At 34.1% G+C, this 23,227-nt stretch overlaps 1 protein-coding gene across 9 annotated transcripts in view; it reads left to right on the top strand.

Moving 5' to 3' along the window:
• LOC131750102 (sodium channel protein type 3 subunit alpha) overlaps positions 1–23,227 on the top strand; it is a 108,989-nt gene that overhangs the window by 42,551 nt on the left and 43,211 nt on the right. For 2 of the 9 annotated variants that reach the window (XM_067026217.1, XM_067026216.1), the window contains 10 exons: positions 314–442; positions 1,124–1,215; positions 2,011–2,283; positions 2,482–2,545; positions 7,290–7,431; positions 8,506–8,712; positions 14,525–14,815; positions 19,222–19,518; positions 20,599–20,731; positions 22,085–22,323. In XM_067026217.1, coding sequence (XP_066882318.1) covers positions 314–442; positions 1,124–1,215; positions 2,011–2,283; positions 2,482–2,545; positions 7,290–7,431; positions 8,506–8,712; positions 14,525–14,815; positions 19,222–19,518; positions 20,599–20,731; positions 22,085–22,323 — 1,867 coding nt within the window. Of the gene's footprint in view, positions 1–313; positions 443–940; positions 1,033–1,123; positions 1,216–2,010; positions 2,284–2,481; positions 2,546–7,289; positions 7,432–8,505; positions 8,713–14,524; positions 14,816–19,221; positions 19,570–20,598; positions 20,732–22,084; positions 22,324–23,227 lie in introns of those variants that run through there. The other 7 variants (XM_059052431.2, XM_067026215.1, XM_059052439.2 and 4 more) reach the window with 6 other exon arrangements.

Genomic DNA, 23,227 nt, shown 5'->3' with positions numbered 1-23,227 from the left:
ATATGTAGCTTGTATTATATTTCATTTGGACAGTGTTGCTCTAGCAGATCAAGCTTGATAATTATCCGTAAAACACATGAAACTATTATTCTAAAACCCAAATATGTAAACAAGATCAGATTCTTTGTGGAAGATATTATCTCTTCAGCTTAACTCTTTACTCAAGCTCATAAGATTAAACTAGTAGGTTTTTTTTGTAAGTGGAAATAAGGAACAAGGTCTTAGTGAAGTGAAAAACCACAAAAGGATAGGATTTGCTATATTTTAAAAGTTCAAACAAAACAGTTAATTTTTGTTTGGCTGCTTTACCTAGGTACACATTCACTGGAATCTATACCTTTGAGTCACTTATAAAAATCTTGGCAAGAGGGTTTTGCTTAGAAGATTTTACATTCCTTCGTGATCCATGGAACTGGCTGGATTTCAGTGTCATTGTGATGGCGTGAGTATTTTTGAAAACATGTTAAGCTCAAAGGAATGAAAATAGTTGCAGCATAAACCAGGTAGCTGTGACATATTTTTAAAGTAGAGTTTGCTTATAAGCCAAATTAACTACATGCCTCATATATTTTGAGAATACATATTAGAATATATATTGCAAGGTAAATATATCTGGTAAATGAGCAATAAGTGGAATTACCTTCATGTCATATAACCTTCTACTTCATCAAAGTGAAGTTATTCATTGACTATAATTTAATACCACCAACTGTACTTCGATTAGTTTTGTAAACAAACTTGTTCATATTAGTGAAAACTGCATTGAAATAAAGCAGCAATATTTTATTCCGTAAAGGCAGCTGTTAGCACATGGCACCCTGAAGTCTATAGCATTTCCATAAAACTCAAGGAGCTCTATATGCCCAACCAACCCACTTTTCATTCTTTATTTAGTATAAACTTTTCCAAAACTATCAGTAACTCTGATTTAATTCTACAGGTATGTAACAGAATTTGTAAGCCTAGGCAATGTTTCAGCCCTTCGAACTTTCAGAGTCTTGAGAGCTCTGAAAACTATTTCTGTAATCCCAGGTAAGAAGAAACTGGTGTAAGATGGTAGGCCCCTTATATCTCCAACTTTTCTTTTGTGTTATTGTGTTTGTGTGTGAACTCCCTATTACAGATATGTGACAGAGTTTGTGGACCTGGGCAATGTCTCAGCGTTGAGAACATTCAGAGTTCTCCGAGCACTGAAAACAATTTCAGTCATTCCAGGTGAGAGCTAGCTTAAACACCGAGGCTGACTTTAAATACACTGTAATAATATTGAGGTTGAAATTACACTTATAACATTAGCCTTGTTGCTTATTGTCTGTCATCTTCAAGAATGCCAAATGAAATTACATGTTTATTTATAAAGTCAGCCTTTGAGTTTAACAGAGAATTGCATGAGGTGTCTATAAAAAATACTAGTTTTGCTCTCTTTCTCACGCACTTTTTTTTGCATTTACGATGCAATGTTTTCTTTCTTACATTCTAAAAAAGATTTGCTACCATGGCTTTACTAACTGATTTAGATTTTACCATTTACCGCAGATCTATTTCGAAAGTGGATCTCCTCTTATAAAGGAGAAAAGATTATTATTGAACAGCATGTACATGGCATGGGATTTTTATTATTTTAAAATTCTTTCCTCCCCTAAATCATTGCTACTTGGAAGCTAGTATTAAAAAATGGTTGGAGAGAAACAGCCTCATGAAACACAAAATCTGAAGTGTAAAACAACTGCAAGTTTGCCCTTACATGTTCGTGGCAGCACATAAAACCACACATTAAGAAAACCTCCTGCCTAGATATTTACACTTTCATTTTAAACCTCCAGAAAGCATACTGATCATAAATAAAATCTGCTCTTCATCAATTTCCCAAACCATCTGGCTGTCCATAAAGCTTTGGTGTCTAAAGAGACAAACAATTGTTTGTGGGGAAAGAGAATGTGTATGACTATTAAGAAGACATTGTGGCTTATGACACTCTTCCTCAGCTGACCTATCCTTCTCTCTCCCCAGGTTTAAAGACCATCGTGGGTGCCCTGATCCAGTCTGTGAAGAAGCTTTCTGACGTCATGATCTTGACTGTGTTCTGTCTGAGCGTGTTTGCTCTAATTGGTCTGCAGCTGTTCATGGGCAACCTGCGGAATAAATGTTTGCAATGGCCCCCAAGCGATTCTGCTTTTGAAACCAACACCACCTCCTTCTTTAATGGCACAATGAATTCAAATGGGACATTTGTTAATGTAACAATGAGCACATTTAACTGGAAGGATTACATTGAAGATGACAGTAAGAGAGATTGCTCCATTGTTAATCTCAGTGTTGCTGAATGAGTTTTCAACTATAAATAGTTGAGGCTGTGGGCTTGAAGCCATCTTTGTAAATTGGTGTCCACTTTGGAAATAACTGAACTAAACAAATTCTCATTTGTTCCTAATGGCAATAGGACTGATATGAAATGAAACAGTTTATTCTTTATATTAACAGGTCATTTTTATGTTTTGGATGGACAAAAAGACCCTTTACTCTGTGGAAATGGCTCAGATGCAGGGTAAGGAAAACTTTTTTCTAAAGATGTAGAACACTTCGGAAAAAAAGCAAATAAGAAAAATATACCAGGGTAGCCTTATGTGTATAATAAAGAGGGGTACTGCCTACCTAGGAAGTACCTTCTCTGTCTTAATTGGATTGGTATCGATTCTAAACACACAGGCATTAAAATCATCCCTTTGGGTGAAGAACTGTCATCAAGAATTTGACAGTTAAGATGTACCTGAATTATTAACCCAAGTGTGAAGGCCCAACATCTGTCCTGTCTGTAAACCCATCAGAGCCATTTAAGAATTACAGGGAAGGAAACATGAGATGGGTACATTTTGATTGATGTGAGGATGTACTGATGGGATAAGTTTTGCTGTGGCTAGAAATGATCCAGACTGTAACATGGTCTTCAGGGTGCAAACCCAGTTGGGAAACTGCTTTGAGACACTTAGGTATTCTTGAAATAGCATGAAATCCTGTGTGCAAGGAAGCCACGTGGCAGATGTATGTCAAAGGCATATTTGAGTCTGCATCTGCATATTTTACAGTTTTTTTCACATTCCACAATAAGAGATGCTGTGATGTCTTAGCTATCCTGCTAGTCTCTCATACTTAACATATTTTGCCAAGAGTATTATAAATTAACTTTAAGTCAGGGTAGAGAGTGAATTTCTTAGAAGCCAAGGGATAGCAATAGTAGGTGACTCTTAGATCACAGAACTTACACAGAACATATTTTGAGTCATCCTAGAAAATGGGAAACTGGTGTGGTCATAAAGGTTTAAGAGGGTTACTGAAACCATATACCAGTCACAGAGATGGAATTTGGGGGAAATTTTTTTTCCTGATAGTTTTCTCAAACTTTGGTAGGAGAGTATGGTGAATAAGAGCACAGGTTCTACAGTTTATGTATACCTGGGTTCAAATCCTACCTCCACCATTTACAAACTCTTTGGCCTTGGAAAAGTGTCCAAAGCTCTCTGTATTTGAGTTTATTTATTTCTAAAATGAAGAGAGTAATATCTTCTCTCTCTTGGGGTTATTATGGTGATTAATTACTTGATACATATAAAGCATTTGGACTAGCACCTGGTCCATCAAAAACATTTACTGCATGTTAGCTATGGTGTTTATTATTACGGTTAATGTAAAAACCTAGATGAAATTTTGGATAAGGTTGGTTAATGCATACTTTATCCCTACGAAACCATACTAATCCCTTCCCTTTATTGAGTACCTGCTATGGGTCAGGTAATTTACATGGTAAAATTGACCGTCACTCTACTGTTATATGTCAAGTAAAATTATAAAGAAATCTATGCAATTTCAAGACTTCCTATAAGACTATAGTCATTAAGACAATAATATTGGGAAATAGTAGGTATAGATCAATGAAACAGAGCAGACAGCCAAAAAAATAGACCACAAAAAATGTAGTCAACTAGTTTTTGACAAAGAAGAAAATGCAATTCAATAGAGACAGGAAAAATTTTTCAAAAAGTGGTGCTAAAACAATTGGTGATCCATATGCAATAAAATGAATCTAGATACAGCTTTACACCCTACACAAAAATTAACTCAACGCTAATCATGAACCTAAATGTAAAATACAAAATTATTAAAATTCTTTAAGAAAACATAGAATAAAAGCTACATGACTGTGGAATTTGTGATGAGCTTTTAAATGCTACCACAATAGCACAGTCCATGAAAGAAATAATTGATAAGTTGGACTTTATTAAAATTAAAAGCTTCTTCTCTGCAAAGACACTGTAAAGGGAGTGAAAAGACAAGCCACAGAGTGGGAAAAAGTATTTGCAAAACACATACCTGATAAAGGACTTGTATCCAAAATAAACAAAGCACTCTTAAAACTCAAAAAAAAGAAAACAAATAACCCAATTTTAAAATGGGCAAAACTCTGAACAGACACCTTACAAAAGAATATATACACAGATAGCTAATATGGATATATAAAGATGCTCAACATCTTTTGTCACTAGGGAGTTGAAAGTAAAACAATAATGAGTTACTACTATATAGCTATTAGAATGACAAATTTTTTTAAAAAACTGAAAATACCAACTGCTGGTGAAGATGCAGAACAGGAATTCTCATTCATTCATTTCTGGTTGGAATGCAAAATAGCACTACCACTTTAAAAGACAATTTGGCAGTTTCTTACAAAATAAACACAGTCTTACCATGCAACTCAGCAACTGCCCTACTAAATATTTAGCTAATTAATTTGAAAATTTGTATCCACACAAAAAGCTGATATGAATATTTATTTATAGCAGCTGCATTCATAATCACAAGAAACTGGAAGCAATCAAGTTATCCCTCAAGAAGTGAGTAAACAAACTGTGGTATACTCATACAATGAAACATTACTGAGTAATAAAAAGAAATGAGTTATCAAGCCATAAAAACATTGATGAACCTTAAATGCATATTAATAAGTGAAAAAAAGCCAATCTGAAAAAGCTACATTCTGTATAATTCCAATTACATGACATTCTGAAAAAGATACACAATAGAGATGATAAAAAGATCAATGTTTTCCAGGGGTTCAGGGTAGGGCCTTGACTGGTTGATGCATAGGGGATTTTTTAGGGTGGAGAAACTATTCTGTATGATTCTGAAATGGTGAACATTAAGCATTTGTCAAATTCATAGAACTTTACAGCATAAGCAAAAAAAAATCTTATGTGAGGTTTAGGGATCCCAGGTTGAAACACAGAATGTGACAAAGGTATCTAAATATATATATATATATATATATATATATATATATATTTTAATATATTTTAAAATATAAAATAACCTCACTGAAGGAGGGAAATAGATGCTAATCTAAGTAACTTTAGAAATGAATGGAGCCTGTAAGACTAAGGCAAAAGGAACTGTACTATATTTGATAAAGTTGTTTTCCATGATAATATGGATTAACAATACTGAAACAATTATACATGTATACTGGTACTGAACAATTAAGTATACAGATAGATGACAGAAGCCAGGTTTCTCACTTTTGGAGCGAGGGGTTACAGATAAGCAAAGGGAGGAGGATCAATCCAGAATGATCCCACAGTAATGAAATAAAGTTGGAGAAATGAGTATGATCTCATATTTAGCTTAATCTAGGCACATACAAAAATATATACATATGGTATTAGAAAGCAAGATCTGGGTGCTGTGTTTATTACCAAGGCAGTGTCATTGCTTCTAGGCCCTCAGCTGGCAGAGCGAGGAGATATATGTGTATACACAAACACATACACACATTTATCATGATTTCTAATGCTATTCTTCAATAAAAGAGCAAAGGCTCCTTGGAGGAATGGCTGATTCTAGGACTGGGGCAGAAAATATAGAAGATGAGCCTGGAGCATCTTGTAGTTCCAGAATGTAAGAAAGTGCTGAAAAACAAACAAAAACAAAACACACACCTCCATGGGTTGTGGCAAAGAGATACAGGAGTCAAGTGAAAAAGCTCCTCATGGCCAAAACTGGAACAATTTGAGCAAAAAATTACAATAATTATATTATAAATATAATTGTATTATAATTCAAAGTATAAAATGAATATCCATGAGTACATACTTACATAAATGACTAATTGAATAAATAAATAAATGAAAGATAATAGATAAATCTCATGCAGAATTCCAAATAATTTCTGTACATACTCCACTCTTAAGAAGGTGGATCAGAACTCCCTGCTCCTTATGTGTAGGCTGCACATAATGACTTTATTCCAAAGAGTGCAGTATGGAAAAAGAAAAAAAGAGTAAATTTACAGTGGAGGAACCTGACAAACACTATCTCAGCTGACAAACACTATCTCAAGTCAGGTGATGAAAGTTAGCATCAACAGTGATAAGTCATACTGATAGCATGTACCCCAGATATGATGTAAGGATAATAATATTTTACGTCTATGGTCTTCCTCCCCAAAAATCCATAACCTCAATATCTAATCATGAGAAAAACATCAGACAAATCCCAATTGAAAGATATTCTTCAAAATACCTGACCAGTGTTCCTCAAAAATGTCAAGGTAATCAGAAACAAGGAAAAGTCTGATAAACTGTCACAGCCAAGAGGAGCCTAATGAGACATGATGACTAAATGTAATGTGCATCCTGGATGGGATCTTGGAACATAAAAAGGATATTAGGGAAAAATGGAGAAAATATGACTAAATTATGGACTTTGGTTAATAATAATATATCAATATTGATTGAAGTGTACCATACCAACATAAGATATTAATTATATGGGAAACTAGGCATGGGATATATGGGAAGTCTCTGTACTCTCTTTGCAATTTTTCTGCACATCTAAAATTATTCTAAAATATAAGTTTTATTTTAGGAATTTTTATAGAAGTAACTCATTAAGTTGTTCCCTACCTTTTGGTTGTTTTCTGACTTTTCATTTTTAATCATTGATTCTTGCCACTTTGAAAAGAAAGGTGTCAGAGGCAAAAAAATGTGTGGTTGCTGCCTCTTTGCCATTCTAAATGTCTATAAATGATTCCTCACACCTAAGTTTTCTATTGATTTTCCTAATAAATTTCATCTGATAACAGTTTCACTGTGAGCAATTATCTAAAGTGTTCTGGAAATGAAGGCAAGCAAATTCATCACAGACAGCAATTCTGGGTTTTGACAATTCCTATAAATTAATATGTATTGAAATAGCTATAATTGCTCTGCTGACCCCAGCTCCATTTCTCTCTCTTGCAGCCAGTGTCCGGAAGGATACATCTGTGTGAAGGTTGGTCGAAACCCCAACTATGGCTACACAAGCTTCGACACCTTTAGCTGGGCTTTCTTGTCTCTATTTCGACTCATGACTCAAGACTACTGGGAGAACCTTTACCAGCTGGTAAGTGTATTAGTCCCTTTGGGTTGCTATAACAAAATGCCATAACAGAAATATATTTCTCACAGTTCTGGAGGCTGGGGAGTCCAAGATCAAGACACCAGCATGATCTCATTCTGACAAGAGCCCTTTTCCCGGTTCATAAACTGACATCTTCTTGCTGTGTCATCACCCAGAGGAAGGGGTTAGGGATCTCTCTGGAGTCTCTTTTTATTAGGCACTAATCCCATTCATGCGGGCTCCACTCTCATGACCTAAGCACCTCCCAGAGGCCACACCTTCTAACAGCATCACAATGGGAATTAGGATTTCAACATATGAATTTGGGGGGGGGGGACACACATTCAGAGCACAGCAGAAAGGTTCAAACTAACGCATGAAATTTAAATTTATGAACATATATGAAATGACTAGTATAGATATTTGTTTATAACATTCTAGAATACAGAGAAGGGTCCAGCATAAAGCAAGTGTGCCCAGGATCCCAATTGTTCATTCAGTCAGTACATGTATATTGAGATTCTTCAATGATAAGCATTCTGCTAGGGGCTATGGAGGATGCAGAGAATGTTCATGACTTTGAGTTTATAATATAGTTGTGGATTTAACAAGAACATGTGAGAAGATTTGGAACTCAATTATATAAAAATTTCAAATTAAACCTAAGGTTAATTGGAGCTAGAAGAGGAGGGAAGAAAGATGTTATCTCTAGATGATGTGGAGAATAGTAACTCCACTGAAAGGAATTAAAAAGTGTCCTTACTTGTAATACTGCCCCACATTATAGACTCTAAGAAATGTATTTTAGTAGTGTTCAAATATATATCCAGTATATAGTATTTGAAATGTGTGTGCTTACATCAAATGACACTACAATCAAGCCTCAAATAATTTAACTATTATTTGTGTGTCTGTCTGTGTGTGTATGTGCATTTTAACACCAAATAAAATCTTGGTCAAAATACATTGAATGCTAAAAAGCATTTGTCTTCTGACTGTCTAATGATGCTAATCCGATCTTTATTTGAGGACATTTTATAAAATATTGTTGAAATTTATCTTTTTTTTCCCCCCTAGACGTTACGTGCTGCTGGAAAAACATACATGATATTTTTTGTCCTGGTGATTTTCTTGGGCTCTTTTTATTTGGTGAATTTGATCCTGGCTGTGGTAGCCATGGCCTATGAAGAACAGAATCAGGCCACCTTAGAAGAGGCAGAACAGAAAGAGGCTGAATTTCAGCAAATGCTCGAACAGATTAAAAAGCAACAGGAAGAAGCTCAGGTACTAAGTGATAATAAGCAAAGCTGCTTTATTATTATTATTATTATCATTGTTATTATTATTTAGTTTTAAGTAGGAATATTGTTGTACCATAGAGGTCAAACTGGAACTGGCTTTTCATTTGGCATACAGGCATTGTCATTAGAAAAGAGAAAGCTATTCAAACATAAAATTGTTTCCTAAGTTAGAGTCAGAGTAGCTTTTTAGATATTATAGATAAGGAAATTAGCTCAGGGTAGAAAACATATTCAGAATAAGGTTAACTATGCAATTGTCACATGAAAACTCAGGGGAGATTTTGATTTTCAGTTTAATGTAGAAAAGATACATAATGGATTATTTCCAACGATTCCTGTTTTACCCCTAATTACAACATTTGTTATTCTACAGTTGATTGATCTCAAATGTGAACATGAAAACTTTACGCATACCTAATTTTAACCATTCTTCGGAATTTCTATAGCACAATAGGATATCAGGATATCAGGAAGGCATCTGCTATTAGATTCCGACTTTAAATTCTCATTAATATTAAAGGACGTTTGGGCTAGGGCCATAGTGAATGGGGCATTCATGTCTTGAGGAAAAGAGAGAGAAAAACAGTACTTGATTTAAAGAAAAGAACATAAATTGAAGGTGAAAGTCATGGGAAGACAAAGCGAAATCCGATTCACTTCAGTGAGAATTATAGATCCTCTACGTCTTCACCAATATTCAGTATGATCAGTCTTATTAAACATTCTACTAGGTATTTCATTGATGTCTTATTTTGCATTTTCTTAATTATTAAGGAATCTGAGCATCTTTTCATGTTTTTATTTTCTATCTGTATGGCTTCTATTGTAAAGTGGATATTCAAATATTATGCCCATTTTTTAGCTGTGTTGTTTGTTTTCTTATTATTGAGTTTGAGTAGTTTTAATATATAAATGAAATAAGTCCTATAGTCCTTCATGATATCTATGCTTTGCAAATATTTTCTCCCAGTCTGTAATTTGTCTTTCATTGTCCTAACTGTACTTTTCTGGGGTAAGAGTTTTTAACTTTGATGAAGTACAGTTTATCAAACTTTTTTTTCTGTTTCTTTGATCATGCTTTTGGTGTTGCATCTAAGAAATTTCTGCCAAATCAAAATCACAAATATTTTCTCTTAATTTTTCTTCTGAAATGTTTATAGTTTTATGTTTTATATTTAGGTCAATGACCCATTTTAAGTTAATTTTTGTGTAAGGTGATGTGATTTATGTGTTTTTTTTTTGCATATGGATATCTAATTATTCCAGCACCACTTGTTGAATGAAATATCTTTACTCCACTAAACAGCCATTGAACCTTTGTCAAAAATCAATTGTCCATATGTGAGTGAGTCTATTTCTGGATTCTATCCTATTCAATTGATTTGTTTGCTTCTCTTTATACCAAAACTGCACTCTCTTAATTACTGTAGCTATTTAATAGCTACAGTCTTGAAATCAGATAGTCTTTTTCAAGACTGTTTTGACTATTCCAGGTCAAATATATTTTTAAAATGTATAGTTTCATATGAGTTTTAGAATCAGCTTGTCAATTCAGTATGGATAGTTTCTATTGTTATGTCTTCAAATTTATCATCTTTTCTCCTGCAACACTGGATCTACCATTAATCCCATCCACTGTATTTTTCATCTCAGACATTATAGCTTTCATCTCTAAAAGCTGATCTGCATCTCTTTTATATCTCCCACATAGCTAACATTTTGAACATACACAATACAGTTTTAATAACTGTTTAGAGTCCTAAAGTCCCTGTCTGCTAATTCTAACATCTGCGTCAGATCTTGGTCGATTTTCATAATTTATTCTTCATTTTTGGTTATATATTCCTGATTTTTTTTTTGCATTTCTGACAATCTTCAATTAAATTCCAGACATCTGAAACTTTACCTTTTGGGGTGCTGGATATTGTTGTATTCCTATAAAAATTCTCGATCCTTGTTTGGGAGCATAGTTAAATTACTTATAAACAGTTTGATACTTTCCATCTTCAAACCTTTGAAGATTTGTTAGGTAGAACTTAAAATTTTATCTAAGGCTAATTATTCCCTACTACTAAGTGAAAATCCTGAAAATTCTACCCAATGGCCCATTCACATAGTGTCTTCAAAACCACTGTTACATGTATTTAGTCTGTTTCAGTGGTTGTTTCAGAGGAAGAGCAAATCTGAGCTGTTACTATATCTTGATCAGAAGCAGAAGTCCAAATAACTTTTGTGCATAGTGATTTTTTTCCAGATGGATGTTTCCAAATAATTGAAGCATTATTCGAACGTCAGTAAATCCTTGGAATCTTCGTCTTACCGTTGGGTACAGAGCAGTATCATGGTTATAGTTTATTAATTTTATAAGAAAAGCCAAAAACAAATTTGATGATACTTGAAAATCTTATAAAGTATACATCATGCTTGCCATAAATTTCTATATTTCAAGTATCTAAGAGTTTATTCCAGATCACTACAAATAAAACACATTTGTAAGATAATGAAATAAGATAGCTAATTGCAGGGCAAAGAATTTCTTCATTTCAAAGCTTAAATAAATGTTATAGGAAATAACATACATGTATACATATAGATAGATAATGCATAGATGTATTTTAAAGCATTGGATTATTCTATTATTTATAAAAACAGACAAAGCGATGTGCTTGAGAATACTAAACAGACATACAGTACAGGGGTAAGAATGTACTCTGAAATTCAGCCACTTTAGGGAAAATATGGCATCAATTAAAAGAGTATAATCTTTTAAATTTAGCAGTAAAAGTACACTATGTCTAACAGAAGTTTAAAGAACTTAATTATTTCTATCCTAATTAGGTCAGCTAAAAAAATGTCAGTTCTTTTCACTTAAAAGTCAGTTATTGGATTACAGTGATTAAATCATGATTTGACTCAGCTTTAGCTTTATACATAAAAAAAATTTAAACTGATTCCAGGGTATCTTATCCCAGTGTTTTAATATTGACTGGGATGGCACAGGACTAAGTTAATTTTACTTCCTTATTGACAATGCAGGTGACAATGACCAATAAATAGCCAGTGTTGAAGGAAAGGAGGGAGTGGGGGAGGGCACGGGGGGGGGGGGGCGGGTACTTAGTCCACCCCTGAGATCACTGGTGCTCCAGTGTAATGTGAGTCTTGCTAACCACCTTTGACTCTTCAAAAGCTACTATCTAGCTAATGACTTCATGAAGCCTAGCATCATTTCCATTTTTATTTAATAACTGTTGAAGGACCTCCTAGTGCTAGTCATTGTTTAGACATGAAAAAAAAATTCGTATTCAGCTCAGTGTATTCACAAACCAAGTACAACTTTAAAAGACACAGAGAGAAAAGCCAACAAAGAAAGAAATGTGTTGTCCTATATTGTCATAATTGTGTTTGGCATTTAATTTGTGATCTTTAAACATCTAATAGTGCCCAACACAGCATATTCCATAGCAGTATACATTGGTCTGATAGGAAAAATTTAGGAGTAAGCTTTGGGACAAAATTAGAAATAGTGGCATTTAAGAGATCCAATATAATTAGGGGTAGAATTGTAATAAGTATAGTCAATGTCTTGTAGTTTTAAAATGGGATTTTAAAGCTGGATCTTATGTTCACAGTGAAGTATAATCACACATAGTCATGTGGTTTTATTTTTTTTAAGGACACACAGATACAGTAAGTTATAGAGCCTATTTTGAATCACACAGAAATGATATAAGAAAAAGCAAATGTTATTCCCTGTGGAACTATTAGCACATATTTGTTATTTGTTACAAGAGGAATTCAGCAAGCCAGTTGTGAAAGTAACCCTATTAGTCTAAGTAAACAGGACATTGGCCATGTCACAGAGCTGGGTATAAACAGGTACACAGACATGGGAGGTGACAGGAAACATCTGCCTTTGAAAGGGAATTGGCAAATCCCTGGAAGTGGAACAAGTGACAAATTTGAGTTAATGAGTGACACAGAAAATGTGTTCTGTTGGGAGGTTACCTTTGATGCCTTACAAATCTGTTTGGTTTTGAGTTACTCCAACTGTTACCCACAATAGGTAGGGAAATCATGTCTTATGCAAAACAAATTCCGGAAGTGATTTAAATGAACTGAGTTTCAGAATTATGGCAAGGGAATATTACCACCACTTCCACTTCCTTTGTTCCTGACAACAAACAAGCCAATAAAAGATTAGCACTATGTGTTGTGTGTTTCTGCCTATACAAAATGGAAAGGAGAATTGACTTTATTCAGATAAAAAGAAATATATATATATATATATATATATATATTCATTCTTTCAAGGAGTGCTGTATGTTATGTATCTCCTATGTATCAAGCACTATGCAACTATATTTAACTTGCTACAGATTAGTACTTCATTTATCCACTTTATTTTACACATTTATATTAAACATTCATATTTATAAAGGGCCCTTAATATTTCTCATCTTTCATTACTGATGATATTAAAAGTGATACTGATGATCAATAATTCAATAAAATAATGTGATTATCTGATTATATGCAATTCTATAAGTTCTGAATTAAAGTTTCATTTAAATGTTAGGCATTGTCCTATATCGAGTCTTAGATCTGGGTTTTTTTTTTAATGTCAGGAGACAGAAGAGGCAATGTGCACACAGACAAACACACAAACACACACACACACACACACACAAATGACAGAATTCCTAACTAGCTTAGAGTCTAAGTGGAGAAGATAGAACAAAATGGTAGCTATATTAGACTTGTTTGTAATTCAGCAATGACACATGTAAAGAGTTGAACCAATATTCTCATAATTTAATCATTTATGTTTATAAACAGAAATATACTTAATGAGAACTCAGCTTTGAGTTTCATATCCTCTCTAGTTAATGGTTAGATCAATTCTTATCTAAAACTACTATTCATATAAATAAAAATACAAAACACCTGGCATGCCATGGTTCACCTCAGACCTGCTGTGTTTCTTTAGTAGGTACAGAAATTCAAAATGCTTAAGTATATTTAGTGATGAAATATGAAAAGAAAGTATTTGAAGAAGTACTCATAATCCCTTGAATGATTATTTCAGGTACTTACTGACTGATATGTTAATCATTTGTTATTATTTATAATAATAATAAATAATATATAAACATTTAAAATTTAAAGCTAAAAGTGCTATCTAATAAATTAATCATGTTAAACTCTGAGATTAATATGACCCCAGGAATGGGAACAATTATACTGAATGTGATTCAAATAAAGGAAGAGGATCAACTAGCCAATACATTCCCACTACTCCCAGCTAGAGGTAAAAAACTAGACACTTTAAATGCAAGAGAAGAAAAAGACTTTTGTCCTAGATTTAAAAGGAAAAAATACCACTAGGTTGTTCACAATCACAAGTGGGAGTAATAAACCCATGGATGGAATTGGAAGAGTAATCAGACCAAGAACCACCACTTAGAGAACATTTGCTTTTAAAGTGTAGAAGATATTTTTAAGAGAGCAGTTGTTCCCTGAAATGAAGCTAATCTCAACGGAGTTTTTAAAAAAAGACTCTTCAGAAGATGTGCCAAACCAGACTTTTCTAGTCTTAATGCATAAGCTAACATATTGCTTTATACTATTTAAAACTGTCATTATTAAGTAAACTCTCTTGTAGTAAAACACAATGAAATGACCAGAAGACATCATTTTCACATATAGTTAATAGTCTTAAATAGCAACATTTGTATCACATTCAACTGTTTTCCAAAGTTGTATGTTCTAAATAATGCCTGGTTTTGTTTAAACAGGCAGTTGCAGCAGCAGCAGCTGCTTCAAGAGATTTCAGTGGAATAGGTGGGTTAGGAGAGCTCTTGGAAAGCTCTTCAGAAGCATCAAAATTAAGCTCTAAAAGTGCTAAGGAGTGGAGGAACCGAAGAAAGAAAAGAAGACAGAGGGAGCTTCTTGAAGGAAACAACAAAGGACCAGGAAACAGGTTTCCCAAATCTGAATCTGAGGACAGTGTCAAAAGAAGAAGCTTCCTTTTCTCCATGGATGGAAATCGACTGACTAGTGACAAGAAATTCTACTCCCCTCATCAGGTATGGTTTTCTACTAAGTGCTCCAGTTTGTTTTGTCATTGCTGTATTTTGGTATATTTTTTGTAATATCTGATTTAAATGAGGGACAGGGAACTAACATTTAATACGATTATTTAAATGTATACCCTAAATTGTCTTTACAAGGGACTTTTATTAAATCATTAACAACTTTTATTTTAAGGTAATCAGTTTTAAGCATTGCACTATTTTGAGACCATTTTCTTAATCAGCTTTTTTGGGAGGTAGGGGGAGTGAAAACTATCTATCAAGACTTTTTTCTTCTGAGACAGTTTTGTAATCCCTTGTTTACCTTTTCCATTTTGAGACCTCAGATGAACCGACTTTTTTTCCATATGGGTTTCTGCCTTTATTACCTGAGGTTGTGATGCAAGATATGTATGAATTTTGAAAAGAAATGTCTCTGGATTTTTTCTTTTATCTTTTTTTAAAATAAATTTATTTATTTTATTTATTTATTTTTGGCTGCATTGGGTCTTTATTGCTGCATGCGGGCTTTCTCTTGTTGTGGCGAGCGAGGGCTACTCTTCATTATGGAGCGTAGGCTGCTCGTTGCAGTGGCTTCTCTTGCTGTGGAGCTCGGGCTCTAGGCACGTGGGCTTCAATAGTTGTGGCATGAGGGCTCAGTAGTTGTGGTGCATGGGCTTAGTTACTCCGCAGCATGTGGGATCTTCCTGGACCAGGGCTCGAACCTGTGTCCCCTGCATTGGCAGGCAGACTCCCAACCACTGTGCCACCAGGGAAGCCCTGCTTTCATCTTTTGATATGAGAACTGTACTGTCATGAGCTTCCATTATGCTGATATGGTGTCATGCCTTGATACATTAGAATGAAGTTATGACCTAAATGCTCTCGAAGAGAACTAAATTAAAGACAGTCTATTTTCGCTCTGATTTAATGCCAAGTACCCAATTCTTCAGCATATTTTCAAGTCAAAGAGGGAAAATAGTTTCAACTCTTTGTTTATAAGTTCTATCAGTTGCATAATGAAAAGTAAATAGTTATGAAATCTGTGATAAGTACAATTATGGCTTTGAACCCCATCTGGTTCCATTAGAATTTCATGGGCTATGAATTATTAACTCTTCTAATTATATTAATCTGGGTCAGAATTAATGTCCTAAAGATAATGCTTTGGGAGACACGCTATATAATTAAGTTAAATCAAAAAACTGTGCATCATCTAAGGGGTCTTATAAAGAACAAATATTTTTGAAAAAATGGAGTGATAAGCACAAAATTCAGTATAGTGTTTAGCTCTTGGCTGAGAGGAAAATGCATATGCTAGTTAACAATGGGTGTTTATTTTATAGTTTATACTGAATATGTAAGTAAGAATTTTAAAAAGAAATAAACTCTATATTAATAACGTATAACTTGAATTCTCACATTAGGACAAAATATATATGCATACACAAAAATTTATAAGACAAAAACCATTTCCCTACAGATAATGCCAGTATCAAGAGATCCAACTATTACCTTGCATAGTACAAATATAAAGTATGGTATTGCATGAGAATAATACATTTGGGATTAACTTGAAGCTCAATAGGCCAAGTTAATTTCTCAGATTAGATTTTTTGGTTTAAACTTCACTCCTGATATTTTAGCATTATTAAGACTATTAGGAGTCATTAAGATTAGGAATATTTGACATTATAGCATAATGATTGAAGGCTTATGTTCATATCTCCACTCCAAGTTAGTTCTGTGACCTTGTTCGAGTCACTTGTACTTTGTAAAATTTCTGTAAAATGGGGTAATAATGTCTACCTTAAAGAGCTGTGGGTTCTTAAAGAGTTCTATATATTAAGCAATATTAGAAACCCTATGGGACAAATAGTAGAGCTCTTATTAAGATAAAATGGGTCATTGAATTACAAATTAGGGAAACTAAAAATTTTTGACTAGTTTCAGTTATCACAAATGTATACACATAGTAGTAATAATTACATGAACATATTTAGGTGTTTTGAAAATAGCACTATTTCCATCATTGTTTCATCATATAATGCTCAAATAAAAGCTTGTGGATTAGTTCACTCAGCCAAAAGCTTGTGGATCATTTCACTCAGCCAATCCACATTGATCACCTACTATGTGGAAGAAATAGTTCTAGAAAAACCCTCCACTCTGCTGCATCTTCTAGTGTGTTATTTTTGGTTTATTTTCTCTCAATACTATTTTTGCTATCTTCTTTTCTCAGTCTCTGTTGCCTTGAAAGCTGTGCTCATACCCATTATTATACTTTCCAAAGAGTGAATAGAAGTTTCAAATAAACCCAAGGATCTGGAACGCCTTTGAAAACACCCTGACATAAAAACATGCAAATTAAAGGCATGTACCAGATACGTTATGGATGTACACACATACCACAAACTCCCAACCAATATTGTGTATACAGATTTTCAGTTTCCAAAGACAGTATTCTAACACAGGTATATTAAGATGACTGTATTGAACCATCCTAGAAATTAGTGTAAGACAATGCTGGTATTCCTCTGAGTGTAGGGTGAGGTCCACCTGCGTTAGAATCACCTAGAATGTATGTTGAATACTCAGATTCCAGAGTCCTACCCCCTGCTTACTGAATCCCAATTCCAAAAAGCTGGGGCCTAAAACTACACCCTAAGGTTTCAAATATGAGTCTGAACATACTAATATTATATTGATAATTGAGTCTGAAGAGATTAAAAACATTACCATTCCTTATTACTGAGGGCTGAATTAATGTCTTCACAATGTCTAATTTCTTGATCACTTTGATGACTGGAAAATCAGTCTAACTACTGTCTGACATTGGGTAAACAAACCTGCTGCATGAACTGAGTATCACATACACACAGTCTCAGGCTAGATAAGCTGGGCAGTCAATAATTCCTGTGAATGTTTCTAACCAAATCCAAAGCAATAGCACATTTCTCGATGAATAGTATCTTTCCAGAACATCACTGAGACAGAGGGCAGAAAGATTACTCTAGTGCTTTGCAGGCAGGGAAAAGCCATAAAAATAAAACTAAAAATGGGGCCTAAGAAAATCAGCATGACCTAATTAGGCAGAGGCACCAAACATAAGTTTGAGGGAGTCTTTGCCTTTCTTACTTTTTTTCCACTAGAATTATTTTCTCTGGTTTTACACTGAAGCTTGGAGGAAGAAAGGGAAAGTCCAGGCATGTTTCCTGCTGGCATATGGATATGTATGCATATGTATGTGTATGTATGTATATATGTTACCCTGTCAATGCAGAGAGAATAGAACAGGCCATGAGAAACTGCTGGGGGTGGGAGGGGAATATTGGAAATGTCATTGTTAATGAGGGAGGTAGTAAACAAAGATTTTGCAGGAGAATAAAGATGTTTTTGAAAACTCACCAAGGCTAAAATAAACACAGAATTATTTGGTGCTGCTGCTGATTTTTAAAGTCCATTGAAAAAGTGAAAGAAGGGGTTTCATGCTAAATCCTCATTTTCCAGTACCAGAAACTGTTTGCTTGATTTATTCACAAACAAATATAATTTTAAAAGTTTCTGAATCATCCAGTTCCTTTTAATAAAATTAAATTGTGTTTAGAAGGATAAGCTGTCTTCTACATTACCCTATTGTAAAGTCATGTATAAATGTCTTACTTTTTTAAGGCAGTGTTAAATTTTAAGTAAGAATAGTAATTTATACAGCAATTTAGGCATTCTCTCTGTTGTGTTTGCTATGACATATATTCTCTCAAAACAGGTGAATCATTAGTAGCCATTTGGGAAACTGTTAGCAAATTTAGAAGACAGCATCATAGGTTAAGTTTTGTGACTTTTATGCCCATGTGGGTAGAGAAAAGCAAGTCCAGAAAAAAAGAGTAATTTCCTTTTTTAGAACTCAAAATAAGAGAATGGAGAGATAATGGTTTTGTTTTTAAATCATTATCCCAAAATAACATATTTGGTACAAATATTTTAAATTTAAGCCAACAGTCTCACTTGAACCATAACTTGTTTTCCAAGTTGTATGCCCTTTCAGATCATAGCATTTAGGAGTGAAAGCCACCTAACAAAAAGAATCATTTGTCCTCTCCAGCATCAGGTTCTGCTCCTAGAACATTACAGTAACAAAATCCACCTCACAGTACTAGAGTGAAGATTAAATGAAGTGGTCATGCACTTAGTAAATTGCATATCAGAATTCTTAATGAGAAAAACTACTCTTTTATACTTAAATGTGCATTGTGGTCTTTAATAAAAATATCAAAACATATGTGTTCTCTGTAAACTTGATTACCTGTGTTTAAGAGCAAGACTATTCTAGCCCAAAAGCAAATAGATTCTGTAATATTAAGACTTTTATTAAATAGTTGTGTCCCCCATCCCAATTCTTTTCTTCCTTGCTCTCTCCTCAGTCTCTATTAAGTATCCGTGGCTCCCTGTTTTCCCCACGACGCAATAGCAAAACAAGTATTTTCAGCTTCAGAGGTCGGGCGAAGGATATTGGTTCTGAAAATGACTTTGCTGATGATGAACACAGTACATTTGAAGACAGCGAGAGCAGGAGAGACTCACTGTTTGTGCCACACAGACACGGAGAGCGACGCAACAGTAACGTTAGTCAGGCCAGTATGTCATCCAGGATGGTGCCAGGGCTTCCAGCAAATGGGAAGATGCACAGCACTGTGGATTGCAATGGTGTGGTTTCCTTGGTGGGTGGACCATCAGCTCTAACCTCACCTACTGGACAACTTCCGCCAGAGGTGATAATAGATAATAAATTAGCTCTATTGACATTATACACCAATTTAAAATAACCGAGGCCTGGGCATTTTAGCCTCTTACACCATCCTGCTTCCCGAAAATGAAAGTCCTTAAAAATAATATATGATTTATTGAATGGAAAACAATAGGATCTTTAGAACCAACTGAATTGTGTGGGACTGTTAACTTTCAAATGCTTTAGGTTAAAAGAGCCCAGTTTTTAGAGACTGGGATGAAACTCGTATCTGCAAATTCAGTAGACCTACCAGCACAAAATAATGGGCGCCTTGACAACCAAATTGCTATTACAGATGTTTGTCGACCCAGAATTGTATAATAATCTATTCATATCCTGGAAACTTCATATACTTAAAATTAAATATTGTAATGACCAATATATTGATAATGGGCACTTTTCATACAACTGTCAATATTACAGTGACTCTAAAATGTTTTGATGTCTATTAAATGACTCTAAAGTGTTTTGATTTCTTATAGGATGGCATATAGAAATAACTAAAGAAATCTCAGGAAAGCACACACATTTCATTGTACATCTGTGTTTGTGCATGGAAAAAAATTGGCCCATGTATGTCAATATTTTCAATATAGCCTCAAAGATAATAATTCAGCCTTAAGACTATATAATACTGTTATTTGTTTTGGGGGAAGATTGATCTGATTATTAATCATTGAGATAAGTTAAAATTCTTTGCATTTGAATGAAATAGAATAATACATGACTTTGGCATGCTTATGAAAATTTTCCCTGAAAACTCCAACAGGTAAACTAAAACATTTCTGCAAAATAATTGCCTTATATAATTGCATCCAACTAGTAAATTCTTGTTTTAACCCTTTAGGGTATCACCTGTGATTTGTTAAAGTATTTATAACTTAATAATAAATTTAGTATTTTACTGTTACTTGGGAAAACTGCACGTAGCATGCCTTTTCAGAGAAATGTTACGTTGTGTTGTATTATTCATTGAAAAGGGTGGTTTGAGCCAGCAGTGTTTGGTTTGCAGGGTACCACCACGGAAACAGAAGTCAGAAAGAGAAGGCTAAGTTCTTACCAGATTTCCATGGAGATGCTAGAGGATTCCTCCGGAAAACAAAGAGCCATGAGCATAGCCAGCATCCTGACTAACACAATGGAGGGTAAGAAGAAGGTCATGGGATAGTCAGCTTCCTATGATTATATATTTTATGGAACTATTATTTATTCCCATAGAATTACGAAAGTCAGTTACCCAAGATCAAAACTGTATAACAGACCTAAGTAGATAATATATGGAATACACTATTATCACATTGATTACAAAAACTAATATTGTCCTTATTTCTTTTTGATTCTGGTTCTCATCTGAAGGAGCGATATTTCACCACTTGATACCTCACCAGTGAGGATTTATCCTTATGTTATATTATCCTTAAGCAATTAGAGTAAAAACTTGCCTTTTTAAGTTTTGGTGTGTAGAAGCACAAGGAAACATCTCTTTCAAGCTTCAATCTGTTGTCCAGGAGGTAGTGATGGGTTGGGGAGGCATATGAATGAGTTAGAGGAATCAAAACCTGTGCTCCGCTTCGACAGGGATCCTCAAAAAAGATTTTTTCCTCCATCTTCCACATACACAAAAATCATTACGTTCCTCCAATGAACAGCTGACACAAATATTTGTTGATTTTGATACACACGAATGGGCAGCAACTATTACTTCCTTGTTCATTCATTAAGTCCCCATTTCTTCAAGTTTGGAGGAATATTATATTAGTACTTCAATTTTATAAATCATTTATAAGTCATATCTAATATGAATTCTTTAGAAAACTTCAATTACATTTTGTATCTTATCCCATTGGTGTATGGGATATACAAATGGGCATATAATAATTATAATAGGTTTCTCCCATTAAATTACTAGTGCCTTTTTAATATATTAGCTAAAATTCTGAAAAATATGAGTAACTATGAATAACAGAACTAGATTTGGGTCTAAATCTATATTAAAAAGGAAATACTACATTCTCAGTGTGTGGAAGATCAATGCTGATGTGGAGACAGAGAGACGAAAGAATGGGTCACACACATTAATAAGGATCACAGCTTTAGACAGTATTCTTAAAGAGGTCTTTCAAAAGAAACAATAATTGTTTGATATATTTAATAGTTCTATAAAGCTTACTTTAAAACTCTGTTTTGATAAAGAAAATATAGCTAAAATTTAATGACCCATTACCTATTTAATAGGTAATTAAGTTAGTTTGAAGCAAAATATTAAATTCAAAGTATTTATTTTCTGTTTAATTAAAGGAGAAAGTCTATTTACTTGACATTTTTAATGAATATATTGTGAAAATATTTAATAGGATTGTCTTCTCAAGTCCATTAAACTAATATGAACTTCCAACCCCAAGTAGAAGGATCAATTTTATCAAATAATGTATAATCTACAACAACAATAATTTGTTTTTATAGTTATTTACTACTCTTACTCTTTATTGTTCCTCCAGAGCTTGAAGAATCTAGGCAGAAATGTCCACCATGCTGGTACAGATTTGCCAATGTGTTCTTGATCTGGGACTGCTGTGATCCATGGTTAAAAGTAAAGCATCTTGTGAATTTAATTGTTATGGATCCATTTGTCGATCTTGCCATCACTATTTGCATTGTCCTAAATACCCTCTTCATGGCCATGGAGCACTACCCAATGACTGGTCAATTCAGTAGTGTGTTGACTGTAGGAAACCTGGTGAGTTCATTTGATGTTTACTTATTTACTTTGTCAGGGATGGGGCAGATAGACCAAAGAAGAAATCCATTTGTGCTGTGTGGAACCCCTAAATTATACCCTCTTTCTTCATAGGAAGAAATATCTAAAGGAATATTGAAGGTATTCTCAGTGATAAGGTCTAGAATTCTGGTATAAATGCTGACTATTGAGACCAACATCTGTGCTGACTGATCATGGTGTCTTACCCTTTGTAAACTTGTTAAAATCTTTACTGTCATTCTTGCTGGAAATATAGGCCCAGAGAAACAATGACATCTAATTCTGGCTCCACAGGCATGCAGTTTTAGCACACATAGCTTCTGAAGAAATCATGTTCTTTGAAGGGAATACATAAGGATTGATTTCTGTGCAAAAGAGGGCATAGTTGTTTCAAACTGAACTTCTTAATAAAATGCTTCAGTAGAATTCACAGAAGAGAAGAAATAGTTGATAAAAATGCATTTGTAATTTAGCCACATTTTTGGTTCAAGTTACTTGGGCAGACATCTGTGTATGTGTATGCTGACATGTACATTTCCTCCTAAATGTATATGAAGAATCTGAAATGGATGAACAAGTAAGAAAAGAATTTACATAGTTGACTAATCAAGACCTTCTTTTTTGGCACAAGACAGAAACAGAACTCAAATTAGCTTAAAAGGAAAGTAAAAAAGACTGACTCATGGAATGGAAAGAAAAAGACAAACTACCAAACCATATGAAGGGTAATTTTGCAATTGGGCTTCAGGATATCCTTTAACCAAGGGACTGGATATAGCCCAAACATTCATTGCATCTTTTCTCTGTAGGTCAGGAACATGATCAGCCATAGCTCATTGGTTTCACATCTTGTAACCTCTGCACTGGAAAAAGACTGGATCTC

Source organism: Kogia breviceps, chromosome 2 (genome assembly GCF_026419965.1).
Source record: "Kogia breviceps isolate mKogBre1 chromosome 2, mKogBre1 haplotype 1, whole genome shotgun sequence".
Taxonomy (NCBI): Eukaryota; Metazoa; Chordata; class Mammalia; order Artiodactyla; family Physeteridae; genus Kogia; species Kogia breviceps.
This window is presented reverse-complemented; position numbering and strand designations above follow the sequence as displayed.